Below are 25,627 nucleotides of genomic sequence, written 5' to 3'. Positions count from 1 at the left end.
AGGGAAAGACGGACACCTGCCATCTAGGAAAACATCCAGCAACTGAACATCATGTGCTGTAAAGCAGTTTGTGTTAGCTTTATATTAGCACTGTGTTGAAATCTGCCCTGTTGTTAAGTCAGGTGGGGCCATGTAGGAATTGGCTACTGTGTTGGTTTCAGAACATCACAATAGATGAACTCTACTCTGTGATGTCCCAGTCAAGATACTAGATTTAGGTAGGTAGCTGTGTTGGTCTGACACAGTCAAAATAAAAAAATAAAATCAAAAGGGGGGGTATCAGAAGGGTAGTAGGAGATAGGTGATTGACTCAATGAGTATGGTAAACCTGTTGATGACTGCTAACGACTGCAGTTAGTCCTACAGGGAAAAGCAAGGGATAGTATGCTGATGACAGTTGTTAACATTCATCAACAGGTTTATCATACCCATTGAGCCAATCACCCATCTCCTACTACCCTTCTGAGAAAAACCCCACCCCACCCTCCCACTATATATAAGGGTCTGGTGACTTCTGTTTCAATGTATCTGAAGAAGTGTGCATGCACATGAAAGCTTATACCCAGAACAAACGTAGTTGGTCTCTAAGGTGCTACTGGACAATTTTTTTATTCTTTTTATTTATCCAGTCAAGATAGTTTGGGATGGGAATCACACCCAGTTTCCTTCGTACGAATGGATAAGAGCAGTTAATTCATAAGGGGGGTAGGTAAAGCGGAGAGCATTTGGGAACATAACTGGTGTGGAGCTAAATTGCTTTTACACCTGATGGCCCTAATGCTGGAGATGAGGCATAACACGAGAGTGTACCCTCTTCTCAAATTAGGTGGGTTACTTAATTGTCATGAATGGCTGCTTATGTCATTCTCTCCTATATCCGAAATCCAGTTTCCCTATGGTTACATTTCCTGCCTGTGTATGACATACCTTCTTTTCATTTTAGTGACAATTACACAATACTGTTTCAATTCCCTCCCCCCGCCCCTTGCTTGTTCTCTCTTTCCATTTCCATTGCCCTTTATATTTCTGGAGAAAATAGGACTACATTTCTAGGATTTATGTGCTATCTTTATTTAAGTGTTTTGCAGTTCCAGTTACAATCTAACTTTGTACAAAATGTGATTGACCTGCTTCTCTCCCCCCCCCCACTTCACACACTGCAGTTGTTGACGGCTTCTACTGCTTGTGCAACCCTGGGTATGCAGGACAAAAATGTGACCAAGATATTGATGACTGCCTCTTTAACGCATGTAAACACAATTCTACCTGTGTGGATCTCCATTTGGTTAGTACACAGTAAGCATTTCATTTTCGCTTTTGGTGGAGGGGGGAGGAGTGTGCTATGGTGACCTGTTGTATGTGCATGTACTAAAAAACTAGACTCCCTTAGTGCATAGCCTTCCAAGAGGACAGGAAACAAAACACTTTTTCATTCTTGTACTTCAGGAGTAGAGAACTTGTTTTCAGTGTGGTGGCCACATTCACTTCTGGGCAACTTTCTGGAGACAGGGATGGGGGGCACATTTCATTGGTGAGTGGGGTGAGTGGAGCAATTAATTTGGATTTTACCAATGTACAGTAGGTAAGTTTCTACACAAGCTCTCACACCCCTATTTTACATCCAAGAAGGAGATACTCCAGCCTGGTTAAAACAGTCAAGAATGATGCGAAGCAGGTCTAGTGTGGTTGTGGATGGGGAGAGGGTGTAGCAGCTTGAAAGCACGTCACAGTGCAAGTAGATAAATAGGTACCGCCCCAGCAGGAAGGCAAACGGCGTTTCCGTGCGCTGCTCTGGTTTTGCCAGAAGCAGCTTAGTCATGCTGGCCACATGACCTGAAAAAACTGTCTGCGGACAAACGTTGGCTCCCTCGGCCAGTAAAGTGAGATGAGCGCCACAACCCAGTGTCGTCTGCGACTGGACTTAACTGTCAGGGATCCTTTACCTTTACCTTTTTACTTCTTCCTTAATGCATCACCAAATGATGCTTACGTGATTTATCTTTCTCCTCTCTTGGGAACAGTATCCTGGTGAGAATCTACAAAAAAAAAAAAAAAAGAATGGGAGAAATTACTTGCTTGAATGGGACTTACTTCTCCCTGTGCTTACAATCTCTGTTTTCTTCTACAGCTAAATCTTGCCATAAAAAGCCTAATTCACTTCCATTTACAGCATCATATCTTAGATTTGTTTTCTTCGTGTGTCCCGAGAGGCTTTTTGTTGTTGTTTTCTTACCATCACTCAAGTCTATCCGTTCTCCTTCTACAGTAATATGTCATATTCCTCTGTCAAAAACATATACCATTTTGTTTTAAATGGACTGTGACATAGTTAGAAGATCAATAAAATCCCCACTGGGTCATCATTCCCGAGAAAGCTGGGCCAGAGGGGGGAGAGAGACATAAGAACACCCTCCCCTCAGAGCATTTTTTCAATATAGAAATAGAAACACACACAGGGTTCAGCTTTATTTGGAGTATGCCATTTATGATGCTTTTGGTTGGCTTTTCACCTAATAATGCTGTTGTTTTTTCTTGTAGCAGAACATCACTGTGCACTATAATCACTTTAAAAATAACTGTTATGGACAAAGAGCATTTAATTGTTTTCTTTTTGTCAGATATATCCTTTGTTGGGTATTTGACTTTCCTAGATGTGCAATTCAATCATAATTATAAATGCAAATAAATAGCAAGACAAAAGCCTTCTCCCAAATCTGGCATTTATAGTGCAATCCTATACATGTCTCCTGAGAAGTAAGTCCCTTTGAGTTCAATATTGTTTCCTTCTAAGTAATTGAGTATAAGATCACATGCTTAAACACTAGAATGAATTGCATTGCTCATATTTGCTACCACTGCATACACCGTAAACTCAGTAATGAACTAATGGAAGGTGAAAGGTTGTGATAAAAGGCAACCTTTCAATCTCTTCTTAGGGATTCTTTGTAGGCTTGGTTTTGTTCAGTATTTTCTTTGGTGACCTTAGAGAGGGGTGGAAGAATGTGATAAAGAGAATAAATCTGAGAATGACACTGCTAAGAGCATTAATAATGAGGAAGCCAACTAGGAAGTCATGCAGGATTAAAAGCTTGACCTTACGAACTAAAGTAACAGATCTTAAATTCAAGAGTTCACAATATAAGGTCCTGGGTCTGGGGACCAATAATGGTCATTTTCACTGTTAGACAGGCAGCCTGACTGAAGGGAAATGGGGTGTCTTGGTACTGCTTAATCAATAATAAGCAGTCACCAATATGATGTTTCTGCCTTGAGGGCAAAAGCAACTATTGATTGTGTTATGTAAGGCATTTCTTGTTGGCATAGGGAAGTATATTCATACTTTTGAACAGGAGAAGGATGGGACCTCACCTGAAATGATATCACCCCACTGAGTGATTGGGAGCGAAGGCGACAATATTCTTCTTTTCTCATAACAGAAGAACTCAAGGTCTCTCAATAAAATTGATTGGCAATAAATTCAGGGCAGATAAAAGAAAGCTCTTCACACAGAGCATCATTAACTTATGAAATTTGCTGCCATAGATGTGGTGATAACTGCTGCCTTATATAGCTTTGAAAGTGGTTTAGGCAAGTTTTGCTGATCCATCAGGCTTCACATCCCAGTGTTGGAAACCCAATGTGCAAATAGGGCAGCACTCTTCACTGAGCACATATTAGCTGGGGAGTGCATCTGGTACACATAGCATTGGCAAGAGCACAAAACTTACACATATTTTGTGGGAAACAAATTGATGTGGCATACAAATTGAAACAATCCTCTGGATTGAGCAACAGAGTGCCGGCGTGTTGTCTTACAGTGAGGGGCTGTGCTTAATGCCTTTTGGCACAGTCCAGGTTTGTGATTGTAACAGTGGTGGTCCTCGGCTAGCAAGATTTATCTGCTGTCATCTGCTATTTATAATACATAAGACATAAAACAGAATGTGATGTTGGGGGAGTCCAGTAGTGCACTCTGCTGAGAAAGGGATGAGTTAATGCTCAGTTTATTCATTTTGCATGCATAGGTTCCTTCCATGGGGTGGGGTGGGAGAGGAAATATTTTGGAATTGCTCTCCTTGCCTTTCTCCTGTACACTTATATAAATGTAAAATTTTGTCAACAGATATGAAAATAAAAATTGTTTTCCAGCAACCAAATCCCTTTTACATTTACTCAAAGTAAGACAGGCTGTTCAACTAGTCTTGCTTCTAAAAGAGGGTTGTAGGATTATAGCTGAACCATTGTACTGGAATCATTCATCAAGGATATACATGGCCCATTGTCTTTATGCTCTGTAGGGGTACTAAAACCTGACTGGAAGGAAGAAGATCGATGCCACTGAGATCAGTCTGCCCACCTGTGTTTCCTATAAAGGGGACAATGGTGAACCAGTGCAGTGGTGTTATTTTTGCAGCAGTAAGAACCATTTGTCTAATGCCTTTTAAAACAATTTATGGCATCTTGTATGTATGTGAAGTGCATGGTGTTCACTTGTACTGTCAATGTGATGGATTAAGGCAATGCCATAGCTGAAGTATGAGAGCAGATTAAAGGGATGTGGTACTTTCATCTGGAAAATAGAGGAGTGGTCACCAAAGCAAGCTACTACATCATCCTGTGACAAAACACTATATGACACAGGCTGACTTTGCTATGTTTATTAATATCCTCACTGAAAAAAGGATAGTAGGAAATTGCTGAGAGAAAATCCTGACTAGGTGAAGCAAAACCAAAAGGAGATAAGATGACCAAGTCAAGAGAGCAGTTGATGGGGGAGAGCCATTTTTCCTCCATCTTGTGGAGGGCAATAGGGATGAAAGAGTTTAGCCCCTCCCTACTTGCTTGTTGATTTTACACATGGGTAAAATCCTTGAAGAGTGCTTATGTTAACTCCCTGTGATGACCCATCCTTCTTGACCATCATTTCTTGCCAAAAGTAGGACAGAACACGACCAGGCTCTCAACTCCCTGCTCCTATACAGAGCTATGGGGAGAACTACCAAAGCCTCTGTTTGGCACGCTGGTGGGAGAGACTTAAAGAGGCCTTTGCTCATGTATCAGCCTGTAGTACTGCTGCTTATGTGACATAATGACTGAACTATGCTCAGTCACTAATAGTGCTGTTTACTTATGGGAGTGGGGTGGAAGGAGAATCCCTGCTGGTGGTACAGATTCCTGTTGTTTTTTGAAAGAAGGCACATTGACTGAGATTGTGTAATCTTTACTCCTTCTCTAATAGGTCATCCTTAGCCAGCACTGAGATGACACCCTTTTTTTCTGTCACATAAGTATCAAGGTTTCAGTCCATGCTAGGACTTTGCAAAAGCAAAGTGGCTGGTCATGTGGCCAATAGAAACAAGGGATAATCATGCTTGGAAATAGCCACAGATTAGGATGTCTCACCTCTAGTTGGCATCCTTCTTTTTGTTGCTGTTTAGTCGTTTAGTTGGGTCCGACTCTTCGTGACCCCATGGACCAGAGCATGCCAGGCACTCCTGTCTTCCACTGCTTCCCACAGTTTGGTCAAACTCATGCTAGTAGCTTCAAGAACACTATCCAAACATCTCATCCTCTGTCGTCCCCTTCTCCTTGTGCCCTCAATCTTTCCCAACATCAGGGTCTTTCCCAGGGAGTCTTCTCTTCTCATGAGGTGGCCAAAGTATTGGAGCTTCAGCTTCAGGATCTGTCCTTCCAGTGAGCACTCAGGGCTGATTTCCTTCAGAATGGATAGGTCTGATCTTCTTGCAGTCCATGGGACTCTCAAGAGTCTCCTCCAGCGCCATAATTCAAATTCCTTCTTTTTAGTAAGAGTTAAATTTTTGAAATAAGCAACGTCAGTGGTACTGCCTCCATTCTGACTTCCACAGGCTGAAATACAAGCAAAGGGCTCTTTCATTCTCCCTCACCAAAGGCTTTGGTAGAGTTTTCCACTTATCTCTGTTGTGGAGTACAGAGCTGAAGAACCTTTTGCCTTGGTTTGTATGAGACTAAGTGACTGAAATGCTGAAATACTGTGCCAGACTGAGTGCCCAGCCTACCATTTACCTCTCTCTAGTGTGAGCCACTGTGGGGTGGGATTATTGCTTAGACTGAGTATATATGTGATGGAAGCTCTTAAGTGACTGTTTTGTCATTGTAGCAAGGTCACAATATTTTTCTTCATTATTCCACAGAAATCACTTAGTGCTAAAAACACCAGTTACCAAGTTCCTGTTTCCTAGCCTGCACTGCTTTCATCTGACATATTACATATATATGCTGCAAATGTTTTTTTAAAAAATGGTGTTCCGTTTCAGCCATGTGACTCCCAGAAATCCCTGAGAAATTGCACAGCTCTTTGAAATTTATCTCATGTAGTTCATTTTTGTAGCAAGAGCTGTTTTTGAAGACTTGGTGCTGGTGAGTTGTTGAATAGTAATGCCTCAAGGTGCCTTTATCTTACTCAGTACTATGGATTTATTTCACCCATCTAAACTGAAGCAAAAGGATCCATAGGCTCTTAAGACTAACATTGGAACACATTTTCTGTGACATCCAAAATAGTGTTTTTCTGATTTATTAGTTATAGTGATGATATTTTATTCTATAGCAAACTGTGCGATAAATGGAAAAAGAAATTGCATAAAATGCACATAGAAATCTAATAGATGACAGAATAACAGGGAAAATAAGAGGAAAATCAGATGGGAGCCTTGAAACTTTACCCTCTTCTCAAACTGCAGCATCCCATACATCAAATTGGTCATAAATAATAGAAGAGAAAAATTCTACTCTCTTGGTGGTTTAGTCCAAGTTACTATCTCTGTTAAAACAGTCATACCTATTCAGCAATGTGGCACATTCTGGTGGACTGAAGTATGTTTCCAGGGCAAAACATAAACATGGACTGATGTGTTGTGAGGCTTCTTCTGCTGTGTGCCCTACAAGTCCTCAGAAACCCAACCTCTCACAACATCAGAGCTAGTGAACTCTTCAGATTCTCCTGCTGGAATTTTTTCTCATCATTTTTGAGGGAAATGTTCTTGTGAAAGTTCTTTCTCATCATTGGACCTCTTGTCTATCACGTGGCTCTCCTTGTTTAGTCTATGGCCTGCCATGGGTGTAATGAACACTAGAGAGCCTTCAAACTCCTGCCTTTCTTTGTTTCCTCTCCCTGAGGAAGTCCAGGCCAACTAAAGCTTTGTTGCATAATGTTCTCTCCCTTCTGCTCCTTTCCTTGCCCAGCTTCTAAGTCTCCTCTTTCTGTACCATCACCCAAACTCCCACTTTCTTAATAGAGCTCAGCCAGTAGGCCTGCATCTCTAACTTCCAGCCTTACTGGTCATTTCTGCCAGTGGCCCCTCACCCTCTTGCACATGCTTCTTAACTTCCTAGTTCTCAGTGCTTCAAAGCCCATACAGCGGCTGCCTCTGTGGTCCTTCCCTCTTGTTACTTTCACTTTCCTCAAGGCTCTCTCTCTCTCTCTCGCTATGAATTTGGAACCACCACTTCTGACCTCCCTGTGGTTATTTTATCCTTACATGGGTGAGGCATATCAATGAGCTGAAAGTTGTTTCCTCGACACTCAGCTTCCCAGCTGTTGTTCTCCTTTCTTAGCTCAATTAGCAGCATACAATGGCAGCTTCTCTGTTACCCCCACTCCTCACACAGGCAATGGGTGTGCTGGGAAATATGAGGTTAGTTTGTTTTTTATTTATGTACAGTGGTGCCCCGCAAGACGAACGCCTCGCAAGACGGAAAACCCGCTAGATGAAAGGGTTTTCCGTTTGGGAGGCGCTTCGCAAAACGAATTCCCCTATGGGCTTGCTTCGCAAGACGAAAATGTCTTGCGAGTTCCTGTGGATTTTTTTCCCCTTTCCCCCCCTTTTTCTAAGCAGCTAAGCCGCTTATCAGCTGATCAGCTAAGCTGATAAGCCGCTAAACCGCTAATAGCGCTAATCCGCTACGCTGTCAATGGGCTTGCTTCGCAAGACGAAAAAACCGCTATACGAAGAGCCTCACGGAACGGATTAATTTCGTCTTGCGAGGCACCACTGTATTTATTTTTATCCTCAGTTGAAGCACTAGTATGCATTGTTCTAGGTTGAATACAAATTAGTTTGATTGAGAGCACAATAAAAACAAGTGTGAGAGAAGTAATTCTTTCATATATGGTGGCTGTGGCCTAAATTACAGAGATTTCAGAAGGATAGTTTAGATTTTTATTTTTGCTAACTCAACTAGATATTGCCATGTTTTAATAACATATACAAAACTGCATATAGTAGGAGAGAGTGCACAAAAATGTATATATGAATAAAATAACAAAGAAAAATGCATTATATTGGTCAAGACTGCATTATAAAATGTCTACATTACAGGGGGGGGGATGCAATGAAGTGTTGATAGATATTCATGAGGGGAAATTTCACAAACTGATGCAGAAAGATGGAGAACTGGTAGGGTAGTGGGGTTGAGAATCCAAAATTGCCAGATTTCCCCATCCCCCATTGGAAGGACATTGTTCAGAGCATTCTATGGCCGATGTGATTTTCCACTGACTTATCAGCAAGGAAAAATATCTGTTGCCAGCTTTCAGTCCAGAATAAAAAGCCATTTGCCTTCTCCTCATCATTTTCTAGTCCAAAGCTTTTATTCTGGTGAAACAACAGTGTGCATGTAAGCAAAAGGCTTTCACAGCCTGGTTCTGGCTTCACAACCTGCTCTGCAGGAGTCTCAAAGCCACATTCCTACTGCACCAATAAGGATTAACACATTGACAATACTTCCTAACCAGATTTCTTTATAGGCTGGGGGAGGGGGGCAACATTAAACTCATGTACCAGGTTTGCCACTCGTGAAGCCACATGGCAATACTCCCAAATCTTGCTTCCCCACCCCATCATATCTCTCTCTCTCTCTCTCTCTCTCTCTCTCTCTCTCTCTCTTTGTCAAAATATGTTTGAATTCCAGATGTGTTATCTCTCCATGCAAGGAAAGACTGCAGAGAGGAATCACAAGGGATAGATTGTGAGCAGGAATCAATTTATGTGCGCTTTCTTTTTCTTACCTGGCAGAGGCACCCCAGTCCCCCTGAAGAACTAATTTGTAGAGAGTTTCATTTATTCTCAATTTCTTCCTCAGGAAGCAGCAAGCAGACAATGTGGTGTTGTCAAGCAGCCAATGTTTTGTTAAGCATCTCCCAGTCACTTGGCATCTTTTTCTCTGATTCTGTTAAATGGGCCAGTGATTTTTCAGTAGGCACCAACCCAGCTGAACATATGGAGAAAATTCTAGACCACTGGTATACCACCACAAAATCTGAACATCGAGACTGATTAATGAGGGAGGGAATTACAGCCAGCATATTCCACACTGGAGTAGGAATCATGCTTATCCATCCTGCAGGCTTTGGCCAGGATAACTAAAACAAAATAACAATTCTAAATCTAATTGGTCTATAGGCCATGGCCCTGTTTACATTTTAGAAAATGATAATCTTAAGAGCTTGATGGATTTTAAAAATTATTTTCTTACCTACCAAATTTCCCTTGATTTTTGGAGAATGTGGTACTGTCAAATAGGACACACAGTTTGCACTGTGAGGTCTTGGTGTTTTTACTGAATTAACTTGTAATGATTACATCATCTGTTACCACCTGCCATATCTACTACAGCCAGTTGTATCTTTCCTGAGTGCCTGTTACATTGACCAAATAGGCACCTGTTGAGATAGTACTTATGATCCAAGTTCAATCATAAAGATCCAGAGCGAGAATAGATATCTAACATGATCTATCTAGTACAGTGGTACCTCGGGTTAAGTACTTAATTCGTTCCGGAGGTCCATACTTAACCTGAAACTGTTCTTAACCTGAAGCACCACTTTAGCTAATGGGGCCTCCCGCTGCCGCTGTGCCGCCGGAGCACGATTTCTGTTCTTATCCTGAAGCAAGGTTCTTAACCTGAAACACTATTTCTGGGTTAGCGGAGTGTGTAACCTGAAGCGTATGTAACCTGAAGCGTATGTAACCTGAGGTACCACTGTATCTGCACTTCTTAGACTTGTTCCATTCTGTAACCAGAGCTGTAACCAGAGATGGTTCCCTGCCACCTCAACATGTTATAGGTGGGTAGTGCACACTAACCCTTTTCTTATCTTAACTCCCTGTTCTTGGCTTAGCACTCCCACCCCCCTACCAGTTGCTTTCTCTTCTTTAAGGTTTCAGGTGTGTTGTTTGCAGACCGATCCTCTGCTTGTTGTGTCATAGTAAACAATTGCTATTCCCTGAGCATATTAACAAAGTTTGCCTGTCTAGGTCATTTTTCTTTGCCTAAATTGCTCCCTGCTGCAGGGTTCCACTAAGGCTGTTTGCACAGGTGAGCATGCACCTGGACTGTTGCTGGGAGTAGAGATTTGGGCGTAGAAAATGAATATTGACAGACCTCTGCTAATAGGCTCAGGGACTAACTGTGGATCCACAGACAGAGGCATGTCCTCTGAGGCAGCATCAGGACCATCCTGTGCACAGCAAGCAAACCAGAATTGCTTTGCATCACTGATAAAGCAACATCAATTTCCTTGGCATCGTTCTCAGGAGTATCAAGTGAAGGTAACATTTCAGAGACTTCTTTCACACCCTTCATCCAAATGGCAAAGAAAGCAACACGGGAGAGAGACCAGATTATATAACTGGTGACCTGATTGTCTCCAGAGAATCTCCTGTGGGAGCAAGCAAGTCCACTGGTGGGCTTGCAACCCAGTCAGAATCAGCCAGTTGTTGAACTGGAACCCTCCTGTGGGAGAACATGCATGCAGTGATCAGAATTTCCACAAGATCTGCAAACCCGAAAAAACCCCGCCATTCATGCATCGATTCATCTCGCACCTGGAGGTGCTACTAGCTTACTGAACAACATCTTGGCTTTTTCATGACTCCACCTGCAAGCGCACAAGAAGGGCTAAGTGTATAAACCAGTATTGATCCATTTCAGTAAATTATTGTAGGCTGGAATGCTTCACACTTGCTAAGGAGTAACCTCCACTGAACAGTGGAACTTGTTTCCAAGTGGGCATGCATGGAACTGTGCTCTAGTGGTATCAGACAGCCATATCTGCTGACTATTAGCTCTATTCTGGAGTTGGCTACAATAATTTTGTTGTTGTTGTTGTTTAGTCATTTAGTTGTTTCCGACTCTTCATGACCCCATGGACCAGAGCACGCCAGGCACTCCTGTCTTCCACTGCCTCCCGCAGTTTGGTCAAACTCCGGTTGGTAGCTTCGAGAACACTGTCCAACCATCTCGTCCTCTGTCGTCCCCTTTTCCTTGTGCCCTCAATCTTTCGCAGCATCAGGGTCTTTTCCAGGGAGTCTTCCCTTCTCATGAGGTGGCCAAAGTATTGGAGCCTCAGCTTCAGGATCTGTCCTTCCAGTGAGCACTCAGGGCTGATTCCTTCAGAATGGATAGGTTTGGTCTTCTTGCAGTCCATGGGACTCTCAAGAGTCTCCTTCAGCACCATAATTCAAAAGCATCAATTCTTCGGCGATCAGCCTTCTTTATGGTCCAGCTCTCACTTCCATACATCACTACTGGGAAAACTATAGCTTTAAAACTATACGGACAATAGGGCAAATTTACCTGGACAGCAGTTTAGGTCTATGGCTCTATTACAGAATTGTGTTTCTTTTCTTGCTTTATTCAGTATGAAGAATGGGGTTGTTTTTCCTGTGTAGTTTTGATAAAGGAATGCGATGCTGGAAATTTTTATTTTTGCTTAGAACTGAACTTTAGGCCACCTTTGACATTAGCATTGCTCTGGCAAAAATAAATAAATCACAACGTCAACAAAGTATCACTCCACCTAATACATCCACAAAGGATCTAAAGTGCAACCAGCTGTGTACTAGCTTACACACACAGTTCACTACAAGGAGGGTAATACCGCAGCAGCTGGTTTTTGTTTTGTTTTTTTTAAAGCAATCACATCCTCAGGTGGACAATAGAACTTTCCTAATGTCAAAACTTGGGACTCTGTACTCAGTATATTTATATACATGAAGCCACAAAGATGACCATCTGAGTTAGCACTCAAACCAGTTTCATGGCAAGACCTGTTATATGCTAGAAAAAAATTGTTAATCTTAATTCTTTCCGAACTATTAAGCCTTAGAGCCATTTAAGCCATTTTGCAAACATTAAGGGCATGGGCAGAGCAATCTTAACCTCTGATCTGCACTACTGGTAAAGATTAGTATTTGAAGGAATTGTCCCTCTGCTAGTGGCGTGGCTAGTGGGGGCCTCCCCTGCACCCATCAAATGAGACTCAGAGTGCATGCTACCACTGGTGACAGCTAACATAAGGTCACAAAATGGGGCACTTGGGAGGCAAAGCAGGGTTAGGGATGGATCTGCTGAATCCTAAGTAAGTCAGGTTCCTGAAGAGTACAGTGGCAGCCTGGAGCTGGCACAACAACATAGGTAAAACAAAGCAACACACATTCTACATTGGCAGGCAGGAGCGATCAGGGCTCTGAGCACAGTGGGGGGAAATCTGGTCTTCACCTCAATTAGGATTGTTATCTAAGTGATTTACAACCAGTCACTAATCCTCTCTCCCCACTGCACCTCCCCCACCAATGCTCCCAGAATATCCATTCCTGAGGATTTGATGTTCCTCTGGTACAGCATGGCATATGGCAGAGAGGGCTACAGTAAGTAGGGGAAATCCACAAAGGACAGGAGCAGAGGCAGATTTAGGGGAGTCGCACCGGGTGTGGCGCCGCAGGGGTTGCCACAACTATGATGTATAATGGAAGGCGAAAGGCAGGGGGCACTGAATTTTGACATCGCTACTATCAGGAGCCTTGTCTTATGTGAGAAGCACTTTCCACTAGTGCAGGGGTCAGCAAACTTGTTCAGCAAGGACTGGTCCACTGTCCCTCAGACCTTGTGGGGGGACGAACTATATTTTTTGGGGAAAATGAATGAATTCCTATGCCCCACACATAACCCAGAGATGCATTTTAAATAAAAGCACACATTCTACTCATGTAAAAACACCAGACAGGCCCCACAAATAACCCAGAGATGCATTTTAAATAAAAGCACACATTCTACTCATGTAAAAACACCAGACAGGCCCCATAAATAACCCAGAGATACACTTTTAAAAAAGGACACATTCAACTCATGTAAAAACACGCTGATTCCCAGACCATCTGCAGGCTGGATTTAGAAGGCGATTGGACTGGATCTGGCCCCCGGGTCTTAGTTTGCCTACCCATGCACCAGTGCAAAGCCACCATGAGATGAAATCATTTACAAATACGGTAACTTCCATTATTCTTAAAGCTTCTGTTCATATTCTTGCTTCTCTCTCTCTCCATTCCCCCCTCCCACCGTCTGTGTGTGTGTGTGTGTGTGTGTGTGTGTGTGTGTGTGGAGTGGGAAAGAACAATTAACAGATTATTGAATTTGGGTCTGGTTCATTTCCCTGAAATATCATTGTCATCTACTGGGCTTTATTTATTAATAAACCCAATAGATGATGGAAATCACGAGCAATCCTGGCTTCGCCATTCCCTGTTCTTATCTGCAAACAAATGGTCTCTCTGTGTGTTTAATAAAATATCAAAACAGCAAGATGCTTCAGTGCGCTCCATTATCTCATGACTTCTCCGCGTACAATATGCTGAAGAGTTTCTTCCTGTGTATTAGCTTTTTAAGAGACTGTACACACATTATGTATATTATGAGGTAAAGAGCGAGTACAGTACTTGAAAGCATTTTGTGCTATATAGGAAAAAATTGCTTCTTTTGAGCCTCGGCATGCATAAGCAGACACCCTCTGTCTACCAATACACTGCTCAGCAGCATTCCATTATGCGGGGGTCAAGATCGACCGGGGTCCGGCACACTTCCCTCGCGCAGCTCTGGTCTTCCCCCCGGGACCTTTGACTCAGCAGAGCATAAAACACAGCAGAAGTAGAAGCTTGAACGTTCTGTCGTGTGGCAGCAATAACTCAGGCTGACACGCAGCAGTGTCCTTATCTTAAAGTCTTTATTGCTGTACAAATCAACACATCGTAAATCTTCCCGGTGAGACGCAACTCATGTTGCTCCTTTCTCCTTGAAGCAAACACGCAGACTGAAAGCACACACAGAAATCCACGCCCCTTCCGTGTTCTCTGCCCGCCCTCAGAATGTGAGGCGTCATCACTCAGAACTCTTAACCCTGTCAGTTCTGAGCCCCCTCAACACCCCCTCTCGAATCACGTTCTGAGGGGACTTCTGAGTGTTCAACACCTTCCCCATTGCCTTCCGCCCCTTCCTGGCATCGTTGTTAGGCACCTGTTGAACCTCACAAACCTCAGGTTCGCACTGTGCGAAACCAACCCACGCATTTGTGACCTGAAACCTCTCAGGTGGAATTCCCTTTGTTGCCCTTGAAGACCGCCTGGGCACAAACTGGGGTGCTCCTCCTGACCCACTGGGGCCAGCATGTGCGTCTTCCTCATCAGAAGACTCCCCCTCTGACTTGACACGTCTGTGAGCTTTCTCCATTATGCGCACAGGAGATGAGGGCTCACTCTTGGACACTCCCTTCACAACCTGTGGAGACGCCCTACTCTGTTCAGGGACCTGGTCTCCACCAGCAGGTTCAGGCTCTGGCTCTCTTTCCTCCTCAGAGTCAGACAGACAATCTGAGTGAACGTCAGAGCGCACTTTGCGCCTAGCCCAGCCATCCTGCTCAAAGAACTCAGCCTGTTTACTGACCAGAAGCTTGGTCTGATCACCTTCTGGGTATGCGAATCTCCACCCCTTGGTCGCGGGTTCATACCCACAGAAGATCATTTCCTGGTACTTTGGACCACCTTCTTGCTGCAACCACTTTGGTACAGGCACCATGGCTCTGCAACCAAAAGTGCGAAAGAAATGCACAAGCGGCTTCCGCTGATGAAGCAGGAAATACGGGGTATCACCTACCACTGCATTGTAGCACCTGTTCATCGTGAAATTGGCCGTTTTTACCGCCTCCCCCCAAAAACTGTGAGGCAAACCAGAGTCATCCAGTAGAATCTCGGATGCTCGGACCAGAGCTTTACTCCTAAGCTCTGCCACGCCATTCTCCTGAGGAGAAGTCACCTTGTGACGTATCCCCCTCTGGCGAAAGAAACCCTTTAGAGCAGACCCAGTGACCTCAGAACCACGGTCAAACTGGAAACCTTGCACCTTGGTAGAGAACCTCTGTTCCACCTCTGCAACCCAATCTTTGATCAGTTGCGCTGCTTCCTCCTTCGTTCTCAGCGTGAACGCCCATGTGTTCCTGCTAAAATCATCTGTCAGCACCATCAGCCACTTGGCCTTGCCCAGACTTGGCTGTGGCATACTTAAAAGGTCTGCATGCACAAACTCAAAAGGCTTTGTGGTGACCCTCTCCACCCTGGGATCATTAAACCCCTTGTTTCTGGCTTTCCTGCAAGCCTTGCACTTCAAAGGTTTACCACATTCTTTTACCTTGCAACCTTTGGTGCACTCTGATAACAACTGGACGTCCTCACAGGACCCATGTGACATCCTCTTGTGCCACACGCAAGCACACGACACATGAGTTTGGTCAGTGGCTTTCCCCTCACCCTCGAGAGGTGATTCCAGAACAAAGAGGTTGTTCTGATTTCTTTCAACACGTACCAGTTGCTCTCCACCTCTGGAAATGGTACAAACATCTTTGTCAAAACTCACAGAATATCCCTCCTGTAAAAGAGAAGGTACAGACAGCAAGCAATGCTTTATCTCAGGGAGAACATAAACCTTCAATTCAGCCTGTAAAAAAGAGACAAACAAGTTAGAAATATGGGTTACACGGCCCTGTGCACCTGTAGCAAATCTAACAGTTTTCTCAGTTGAAACAGCTTTGCAGTTCCACATTTGTCCATCAGGTGGCGCTGTTACCAAATGGGCATTCGCAGCTGAGTCAACAACCCAACGTAGGACCCTCCCCCCACTGGAGTTGTCCTTCTTTGTTGCCTTAGCAACTGACTTGACCTTGGAGCTCTCGCTGCAGGTGGTGTTGTCCAAAACTGCCATCGAAGCAGACAGTTGAAAAACGCTGTCCTCCCCTTCCGGCCGACCCTGGGACTTTCCACGCTGGCCTCTTCTCCCGGGCTGGTTCCCATGGGAAACGACCTTGGGCGCATCCTGCCTTGGCTCTTTCGCTCTCTGTGGGCAGTTGCGTCGCAGGTGTTCAGCCGAGGCACAAACAAAACATCGCCTAGTGCCTTTGGTCTTCTCTGCCCTCCCAACCTCTCCAGCAGCTCTCCTTGAGGCTTTTCTGCTGTTGGGAAAATGGCTTTTGGCTTCTGCTGTGGTTTCTCTGCAAACCCCTTTCAGCTCCTGCCAAACAGCCTGGGCACTCTCAAGACCCTTGGAATGGCCTCTCTGGCCTGCACCCCCAAACTTGGATGCACAGCCTCCAGAGGAACAGCTAGCCACTGCTTTCCTCTTCCCAGCTTCCAGCAGCTTTGCAGCATGTAGCTCACACGTAGGGGCATTCCGGCAGCCCTCCAACACAGTCCCAGCCCCCTCTGGGCCTTCTGGGCATTCCTCAGCCCCTCTTGGACTTCCAGCCCCCTCTGGGCTTCTTGGGCATCCACCAGCCCCTCCTGGGCATGGTGCTTCCTCAGAGCAATTCTCAGCCCCCTCTGGCCTGGCTCCCACTCTCTCCAGTGCCTGCCTTCTCCCGGCCCAGGGCTTGCTCCCGTCCACCTTATCAAAAGGGATTGACGACTTCTGGCTGTCTGCCATCTCTCCCCGGGGGCCCAGCTTACTTACAGGTACCTCCCGGTCCGGCAGATCCTTCCCAGCGGGCTCCTCCCGGCTGGCTCCAGCTACTCCTTAGCTGGCCTTTGGCTGCTGGCCTCTTTGCCTGCAGTCTCTCTTTCCCAGCGTCTCATCAGCTGGCCTCCTCACACGCACGAACGTTGCTTATCTTTATTGCTGATCTCCCATAACCTATTCGGGGGTCAAGATCGACCGGGGTCCGGCACACTTCCCTCGCGCAGCTCTGGTCTTCCCCCCGGGACCTTTGACTCAGCAGAGCATAAAACACAGCAGAAGTAGAAGCTTGAACGTTCTGTCGTGTGGCAGCAATAACTCAGGCTGACACGCAGCAGTGTCCTTATCTTAAAGTCTTTATTGCTGTACAAATCAACACATCGTAAATCTTCCCGGTGAGACGCAACTCATGTTGCTCCTTTCTCCTTGAAGCAAACACGCAGACTGAAAGCACACACAGAAATCCACGCCCCTTCCGTGTTCTCTGCCCGCCCTCAGAATGTGAGGCGTCATCACTCAGAACTCTTAACCCTGTCAGTTCTGAGCCCCCTCAACATCCATTGATCAAAGGAAATATTATGCAGTCACAATAGCGCCTGTGTAGCTGAAGTGGATAGGTCAAACTTCATTGTGCCATTGTAAAGCATGAATGCTGCAAAACTTAACAGAATGGAGATGATTTCTCCAACTTCCCGAAATTTGGCATACAGTAGCTACACGTCGAGCATTATAAGCAACCAAATTTGAGACGGATCCATTAAGAAATAGCTCAATTTACCTTTTAGGACACAGAATGTACTTGCCATTTCCCCCTTGTTCATTTGGGACGCATCCAGACTTCCTTTTGTGCTGCATTTCTGGGCACAGCTCTGGGCTTTAAAGCTGTATGTCCAAGCAGTTTGCTTTGCTTTGTTTTGTTTATTTTTACCACTGAATAGGAGCGAACGGCAACCAGGTTTTCTGCAGATTGCCATATGTTCCAATTTAGCACTAAAGAGCAGACTTTTAAGGGGAAAGTGGTAGGGCAAAGGCAAAACCACTCGGACCCATGATTTCTGGCACAGGACAAGCAGAAGGGTGAACAAGCTGTTAGTTATAGTCCTAGTGATATTAAATAAGAAGGGGAAATATAATAATAATAATAATAATAATAATAATAATAATAATAATAATAATTTATTTATACCCCGCCCATCTGGCTGAGTTTCCCCAGCCACTCTGGGCAGCTTCCAATCGAGTGTTAAAAACAATACAGCATTAAATATTAAAAACTTCCCTAAACAGGGCTGCCTTCAGGTGTCTTTTAAAGATAAGATAGCTGCTTATTTCATTCACATCTGAAGGGAAGGCGTTCCACAGGGTGGGTGCCACTACCGAGAAGGCCCTCTGTCTGGTTCCCTGTAACCTCACTTCTCACAATGAGGGAACTGCCAGAAGGCCCTCAGTGCCTTGATGGGGGTGGAGACGCTCCTTCAGGTATACAGGACCGTCTTGCAACTCCTAAGTGCCCAGCTTCCCACTCCTGAAGTGGGGAGGAGGCTTGCCACTGCTGAAGTGACCCTTTACCTTCCCTATTTACCTCCATACACTAACCATCAGATATCAATATACTGTACAACATCTGCGATGGGGAAGCAATGGAGCTCTATATGCGTATGGAGATTACCTGCAAAGTCTTGAAATAAATGGCATGTATTAACCTCTGCAGAGGTGAGTTTCTTCAAAGTGAAGAATTCCTTGTAAGTGTAAGACATCTGGCAGTTCTTTGGAGAAGTTATTTTCAGCTCTGAAGAGGCATTAGTTTGTCAGAGCTCCTTTCATGCCAATCCTGCAGGTGTTTCAGTTAGCGCAGTATGGACTAATTTAGCTTGTATTTAAGCAAGGACATATGTTTTGCTACTGAATGAATTTGTTACCCAGGAACACTCTCTTGCTTGACAAACATCTCACTTTGCAGTGAAGGTTGATTTCCTTCCTCAGGGAATATCTTTGTTAGGCAGGGAGGGGAATTGATGTTTTATGTGTAATGCAGATACCTAGTAGTTATGCTTGAATTACATACAGTAACCAGGAACCAAGGAATTGTGAAACCAGTTACATGAGCCAGAGAGCACAGGGAAATAAGCGTAAGCAGTTCTCCTACTTCTCAGGAAAGGTCGGTTTAGATCAGTTTGGATTGGCCCTAAATTACTCAGTAAACTTCATGAGGATTTGAGCAGATCAAGTTTGTAAGCCCTTGGACCTATGCATCTGAAATTTGGCAGGTTTCTTAGGCAGGCTCACCTCTCTTGGTATGTAGTTTTCATTCCGATGACCCACAAAAAACCAAGGGTGGGGGAGGGAAGTATTCCTATTTTACTCAGTCCAAAACTTCAGAGTCTGCCTTTTGCAGAAAAACTTCTGCAGCAAGTATGAAGAACTTCAACAATCCTCATCCCTCAGAAGTTGACCACGCTGGGAAATTTCATGCAATTAAGCAACATTTTAAAAAGATAACATTTTAGAAGTGTCCAGAAAAAAAGGTCCCCCACTTCTGTCTAACATAAACATTAATAGCCTTATTATTATTATTATTTCCCAATAGTGAATGGGAAAGCAGGGAAATGAAGCAGACTCAACACATGAGTTAAATTAGGCAATCTATGAAGCTCCTCAGACTGAGGCAGTCTCCTTTAGAATAGAGGCGGAGCTAGCTGCTCCGGCACCCGGAGTGGTGTATATACTGTGCACCCAGGGGCTGTGCTGTGCTGCCCATGGGGGCGGGGCTAGCTGCCTGCAGGGTCGCCACCCATGGGGCGAGGGTCCCAGGGGGGTGCCGCCCACGGCAAGAGTCCCAGGAGGGCAGGGCAGCGATGTCACCCCCCCCAGGGATGACACCCAGGATGGACTGCACCTACCGCACCCCCTTTCTCCGCCAGTGCTTTAGAAAGCACCAAATCAACTTTGAAACAGGATCACCCCTAGCCAACACACCAAGCTGGTTACCCCAGTACACTGCCTTGGTTGTCTGTGCCATATAGAATGTTGCTTTGGAAAGAGGGGAGACTCAAAAGCAGTTTGTGGAATTTGCTCTGAAACCTTTCCAATGAAGATGACAGCTTTCGGGATTAGTATACCTCGTTGTTAAGCACAGTGATAACCTGCCTCCATAGAAAGGAGAAAGTTACGACCTTGAGCTGGGTGGGAAAGAAGGAGATGGGAAAGAGGGAGAGATCTATAAAATTCTGGCCTTCTAATTTGTGAACAAAGCTATCCCATGTAACTGCCTAAAAGGGCAGTGGGAAGAAGAAGTGAAAAAGTAACGATGCACATAATATTCGTGCCCAGAGAAAATGACAAGTTTAACGCTTGGACCATTTAGGAGTAGTTTATTGGTAGATGACCCGTCTTGTCAATTTCCTGCTGATGTTTCTGACATTTATTGGTGTGATTATGGTAGTTTAGAAGATGCATGGAACATCAGTGCAACGTAGTTGGTTTTTTATAAAAAGAAAAGCACAGCCCATCTGACAAAGGAAGCACAAACCGTATTTCAGAAACAGTAGGTATAACAGAAATAAATCAAAGAGGTTTGTGTACATGCCTGAAGCCAAGTTAAATGTGGTGAAGCAGCCGGATTTTTCCATTTAGCAGTCTGAGATTTCTTTCTTCAAACTTAATTGCAAAATAAGGGCCAAGTAGCTAGAAGGTTAAAGAGAGACATTGCAAATTTGAGAAAAGACCCCAGATAGCAGCAGTTATTTTTTGTGGGTATCATTGAGACCAAAAAATACAGTTCAAATTTAAACATATCCAATTACCAGAAAAGTCATTAAATTGCCTTCATTTGAGAAAGAGTGGGAAACCAAAGCAACCATTTTGTATAAAATAGTAAAACACATTAACTCCTGTAGTCCTGGAAGAAAAAAATACAGTCTATTTTCTTTTCTTTTTTAAAAAATTGTATCAATTACAATAAAACTGAATATGTATGTGTCTGGCTAGGGGACTTCACATTTTCATTTAATATATTATATCAGAGAAGATTAGATGGGTTTGGACATCTATTTATGGTCCTATTTCTAGTTAAGAAACATAATGCATTCCAGTATATGATTGGTTGCATTTTCTTTCATACTGGATGCCATGCCATTTATATGTTTGTGTATCACATTCTTCTAGCCATGTATAGGTTGATAGAAAACATCTTCTGCTCTAATTGTCCTGTCAGCTAAAATTACTGTTTCCTCCAAACATGAAAGTTTTCACTGAAGTTTAAGAGTTCAGTCTTAGGGAATGGATCGTAGACAGGATTTCATCCTGTTTAAGTCTTGCTGGTGGTGATCATCACAGGCCAATTCTGTTTCCTAATAGAATACACAAATCCATCATTAAATCGTACACGTTCTGTAACATAACATCAAATATACACTTTTTGATGCATTGATCCATAAAACACAGTTTGTGTGCATCTTTTACATAGAATACACATTTCAGAGCACGTTTTGTGCACTGGAGCTGCATTGCAGAATCTGGAAAAGTGTGTGCCAAGATGACTGGGGATTGTGATTCGATAAGCAAGGAAATTCAGGAGTGTCAGATTAGGCCGGAATAATTCCTCTTCCCTCTGTCCCTATTCACTTTACTTTAACCCCTTATGGAATGGACTCCAGACTGTCCTTACATGGTTCAGTCCATAGGATTACCTAGCTTCTGACATAGAGAGATGAAGCCTTCTGTCCGTCCGTCCCACCCACCCCCCTCCCCCCCAAAAATAGGTGGATAAGCAATGCTGCCCCACCCTGTCCAGCCCCAGTGGTTAATACCTAATTTTAGCCACCCATCCAGGGAGCCATGATTCAGGGATCTATGGGTTTGAAGGTTTATTGTCATTGTTCTCAGAGTTCCTGCACTCCCTTTTATAGAAAAATAGTGCTGATTGTTCGGTATATTCTGAACTGTCATGGTATACTTCTAAATCTTTCTAGATTTAGAGTGATAAATGAATGGAAACTTAAGATTTGGTTTTAGATAGCTGCAAACAAGTTTAGAAGTTTCTCACAATTATTTGAAACGTGAATCTTATTGAAACACATTCCGTAGGAAATGCTTGTTATTAAGATACAGCACATTCTCTTACATCTCCAACCATGTCGATTTGTGTCTGATGTTTGAGGACTTGATATTAGCATGTCCTGTAGATTGTTGTATGCAAAGGTTACCTGTAGGGGGATATAGATATGTCTTCATGTTATAGATCTAATGGTTTCTATTCCAGACATAAGAGTACTAAAGGAAAGGGACAAATGGAATGTGCCGTCAAACAAAAGAGCTTTTCTGGAACACTGCTTTCCTTTTAAATCACTGCCAGGGTCATAGATGTGGGAGCAAATTGAAAGGTTTGGGTGTCCTTGTACGGAGAAATGAATTCTTCTGCATTTGTGTTCAGCTGCTTATTTGTGAGCTTATGACCTTTCACTATTCACTGAGCAATCGAGGTAAATGTCATATCAGATACACTGATCAAAGCCTCGATATTCTAAAGGTCCCTCAGAATCTGGATTGGTTATTTGGTTTATTTGAACAAATAGCTTGAGGTTATTGTTTTTATTTTGGTTTATTTTGCTACGCAGGACCTGCCACCTTGAAGCCAACCTTCTTGACATGGTTGCTTTGCCCATCACTGAATGTGCAAAGGGACAAAAGTAAATAAATAAATACTGAAACTCAAAAAACTTCCGTAAAACAATGCCTCAGATGTAATATTTATGATCTGGAAATATGCTTCAAACTGTCTTCATTTAATTAGTATACATCAAACACCATTTTAAACATTTATTTTCTCAGAATAGGCCCCCAGCCTACCTATTGATCCTAAGAATGGCCCCTTTAAGAGAAATTGCTTTCCTAAAGAGCAAGCTTTAAATGGTCTCATTTCCTCAACAGTTATTTTTTATTATTGTTCTTAATTGTTTCCTGTGGTGTTTTTAATGCTTATATTTGTCACAAGCTTAAAATGTTTATTACTGTAAACCTATTATGCCTTCTGAATGTCCTTACTTTAAGCTATTTCCCCCCCCCTTTAATTACTATTTTATTAATCCTATCTAAACGCAATGAAACTTAGCATATTCTACCTCTGCAGAAATGAAATCTGTAAATCTCTCCCTAAAGTCTTGTGTGGATTGAATGTTTTATGTGAATTCTTTTCGGTATTTTTTTTAAAGCCATATAGCTCTTCTTTCTAAATGAAATACATTTAAACATGGATTCTCTCCTCCCCAAACAAGGAAAATATCATTAAAAAAAAGGAATATAATTGTTTCTTTCATCTTCTTTTATTAAATTCTTTCAATATACAACAACATTTATACAGATAAATAATGAAATATCACACCCTTACCTAGAAGCTGTTATTTAGACAATACATAAATACATAATGGCCAAATAACATCAGGTTTTTTTTAAAAAAAAAAATTTATTAAAGTTTTAAAGGTTACAAAAAGAAAAAGTAAAAAACACCATTTTAAACAGAAAACAATACAACACATCACAATAAGAAAAGAAAAGAGGATGAGAAAAAAAGAAAAAAGAAAAAACAGAAAAATAAAATCCATTAAACAAAAAAACAAAGAAAAATGCAGCAAATCTTCCCATAACTTATCTTTCATTAGCTTATTTCCTTGACCTCATCACACCTCCCTTTTTTGTATTCTAGTTCGATTATCTGTTTCAGCAAATCCTTTCCATCTTTTCAAATTTTAGTCCTGTAATTTATCTTAATATAATGTAACTTTACTTTCCCTCCTTTCACCAATTAACAGTCAGTTTTTCCCAAATCCTTTGTAACATTTCTGCTAAAGCCACATAATATCATTCCAACACAAATAACATCAGTTCTTATCCCAAACTACTATTTGGACAATGCAATAATCATTTTAAGTTAACCAAAATGTTCTGTAATGTGAGCGGAGTCCTCCATTTTCGTTATTAGCCATTCAATTACAAAAGAGTCTTTGTGTTTCAGGCCTTGTGCCAATTTCATTTTATTATTTAATTTTTCCACAAGTGCTTTTTGCCATACTTTGCTGTGCCAATTTGTCAGAGAGGCACCTTCTAAATTATTCCAGTATCTCATTATTATGAGCCTGGCTGCTAGTAGAAAAGAACTTATTGGAGGTTTAAACTGCTGCTTAACATTGTCTCCCATGAAAAGATTTAGGTGAGCCCTCCCTGCACGTTTAGAGACATTTTGTCCAGTGATTGCTTTTATTTGGACAAATATTACCACCCACCCATCCACCCAAGAACTGAAGAATTCTGAAGCTCAGAGATAAATAGTATCCAGTTTTGTAACCCAGAAATAATGTCCATTCAGTTCATAACATGCGTGTTCTTCCACCCATATAATATCCTTGATAAATTCCAGGAATCGTGTGACTCTTTCTCAAGGATAATTGAAATAATTTAGAAAGCTCTGTTCATCCCTTCTACTTCAACATGTATGAGTGTCATCTTGTGAAGATGAGTGCACTACCTGATACATTAAGGGATCACATGGGTGGACCAGAACTGTTTCCTATCTATGGGAAATCTTGATAGCTACAGCTATCTATTCTTAGCAGATTGTAATGCCTGAAAGGATCTGGATGTGATTGCATGTGGGTTCAGGACAAAGGCCCTTCACTTCACTGTAAATAATTTGCTGGCTCCTTGTCCAATCCAGAGCTTATAATTAACAGTTCACTGCAACTAGTCGATGCACTAAAGTCCATATCAAGCTGAATTATTTTGCCCTCTCTGTAAATGGATGATTGACAGATGATTGTAAAAACATAGAATTACCATACATTTTGACATACACACAACCACCAGTATAGTTGTTGTTTTTTCTGTTCTCTGCAAAACACATAGTGTTGAAGCACCCTTGGCAATACGTAATGTCAAGGTCACCATCACCCAAAGTGTTAGTCCAAAATAAGGAAAAACAGAACATTTCTAGTGGACTCTTAAAATGAAAGCCCGGAGGCTCTTCATGAGGCCGGAGGAACATCGCATGGTTATAGTTTTCTTGTTTTATTGATTTAATATGCTGTAAACTGCTTTGAGATTTTTATTAAAAATATAAAGCAGTATACAAATTAAAGAAATAAATAAAATGTAGGGAGGCATAAGTTTCAATTATAGTGCTCACAAACAACACCAGCCTCTATGTTTGAGTCTTAATCCTGCCCAAGACAATTGATCTCTTATTTCTTGTATTCCAGTGCTTCCTTCTTGCACTGCTGATTCTCCTCAATTTTCTTGATTGTCCTTCTTGCCTTGAACTCCCTTCTTGGGTGTAAATTGTGCTGCAAATTCTTATCTAAGGAAGTGTAGATTTGTCTAAGCTGAAATATATTCCGTGTCACCCCTTTGTCATACTTGCATTCATATTTGAAACTTATTACTTCCACAAACTCTTCCCTTTCCTTCTCTTTCCTTCTGCAAATGGACGTTCAGGCTGTGGTGTGCAAATGGTACGTGCTGTGTGGCACTCTTCGTGTGTCTCAATATAAACACGCATTGAGGCCATACGCTGGGGGGGGAGGTTTTTTTTAAAGTCTGTTTTCACCCTTTCTAATTGTTACAAACCCTACATAAAGTTTAGAACGCATTTGAAGGAGGAAACAAATAGGAAGAAAGACACTCTTCAGGTGATGCCAAATGGGGCTTCTGCAGGAGGTGTCAGAGGCCACATAAGATGTGGCAATGTAGACCGTTAGCCTGCCTGTTCAGTAGAGACTAGCATTTATTTCATCATTTCTGCCTCATCATGTTACAGCAGGTGTTC

General features: G+C 42.8%; 1 protein-coding gene across 1 annotated transcript in view; it reads left to right on the top strand.

The window, feature by feature from the left end:
• The window catches only part of LOC128410231 (protein eyes shut homolog), a 472,516-nt gene that overhangs the window by 44,206 nt on the left and 402,683 nt on the right, over positions 1-25,627 (top strand). Inside the window, exon 8 of the mRNA XM_053381165.1 lies at positions 1,164-1,285. Coding sequence (XP_053237140.1) covers positions 1,164-1,285 — 122 coding nt within the window. The remainder of the gene's footprint in view (positions 1-1,163; positions 1,286-25,627) is intronic.

The sequence above is a fragment of the Podarcis raffonei genome, chromosome 3 (genome assembly GCF_027172205.1).
Source record: "Podarcis raffonei isolate rPodRaf1 chromosome 3, rPodRaf1.pri, whole genome shotgun sequence".
NCBI classification, from domain to species: Eukaryota; Metazoa; Chordata; class Lepidosauria; order Squamata; family Lacertidae; genus Podarcis; species Podarcis raffonei.
Note: the sequence above shows the minus strand (reverse complement) of the source record. Positions and strands in the feature narration are given on the sequence as shown.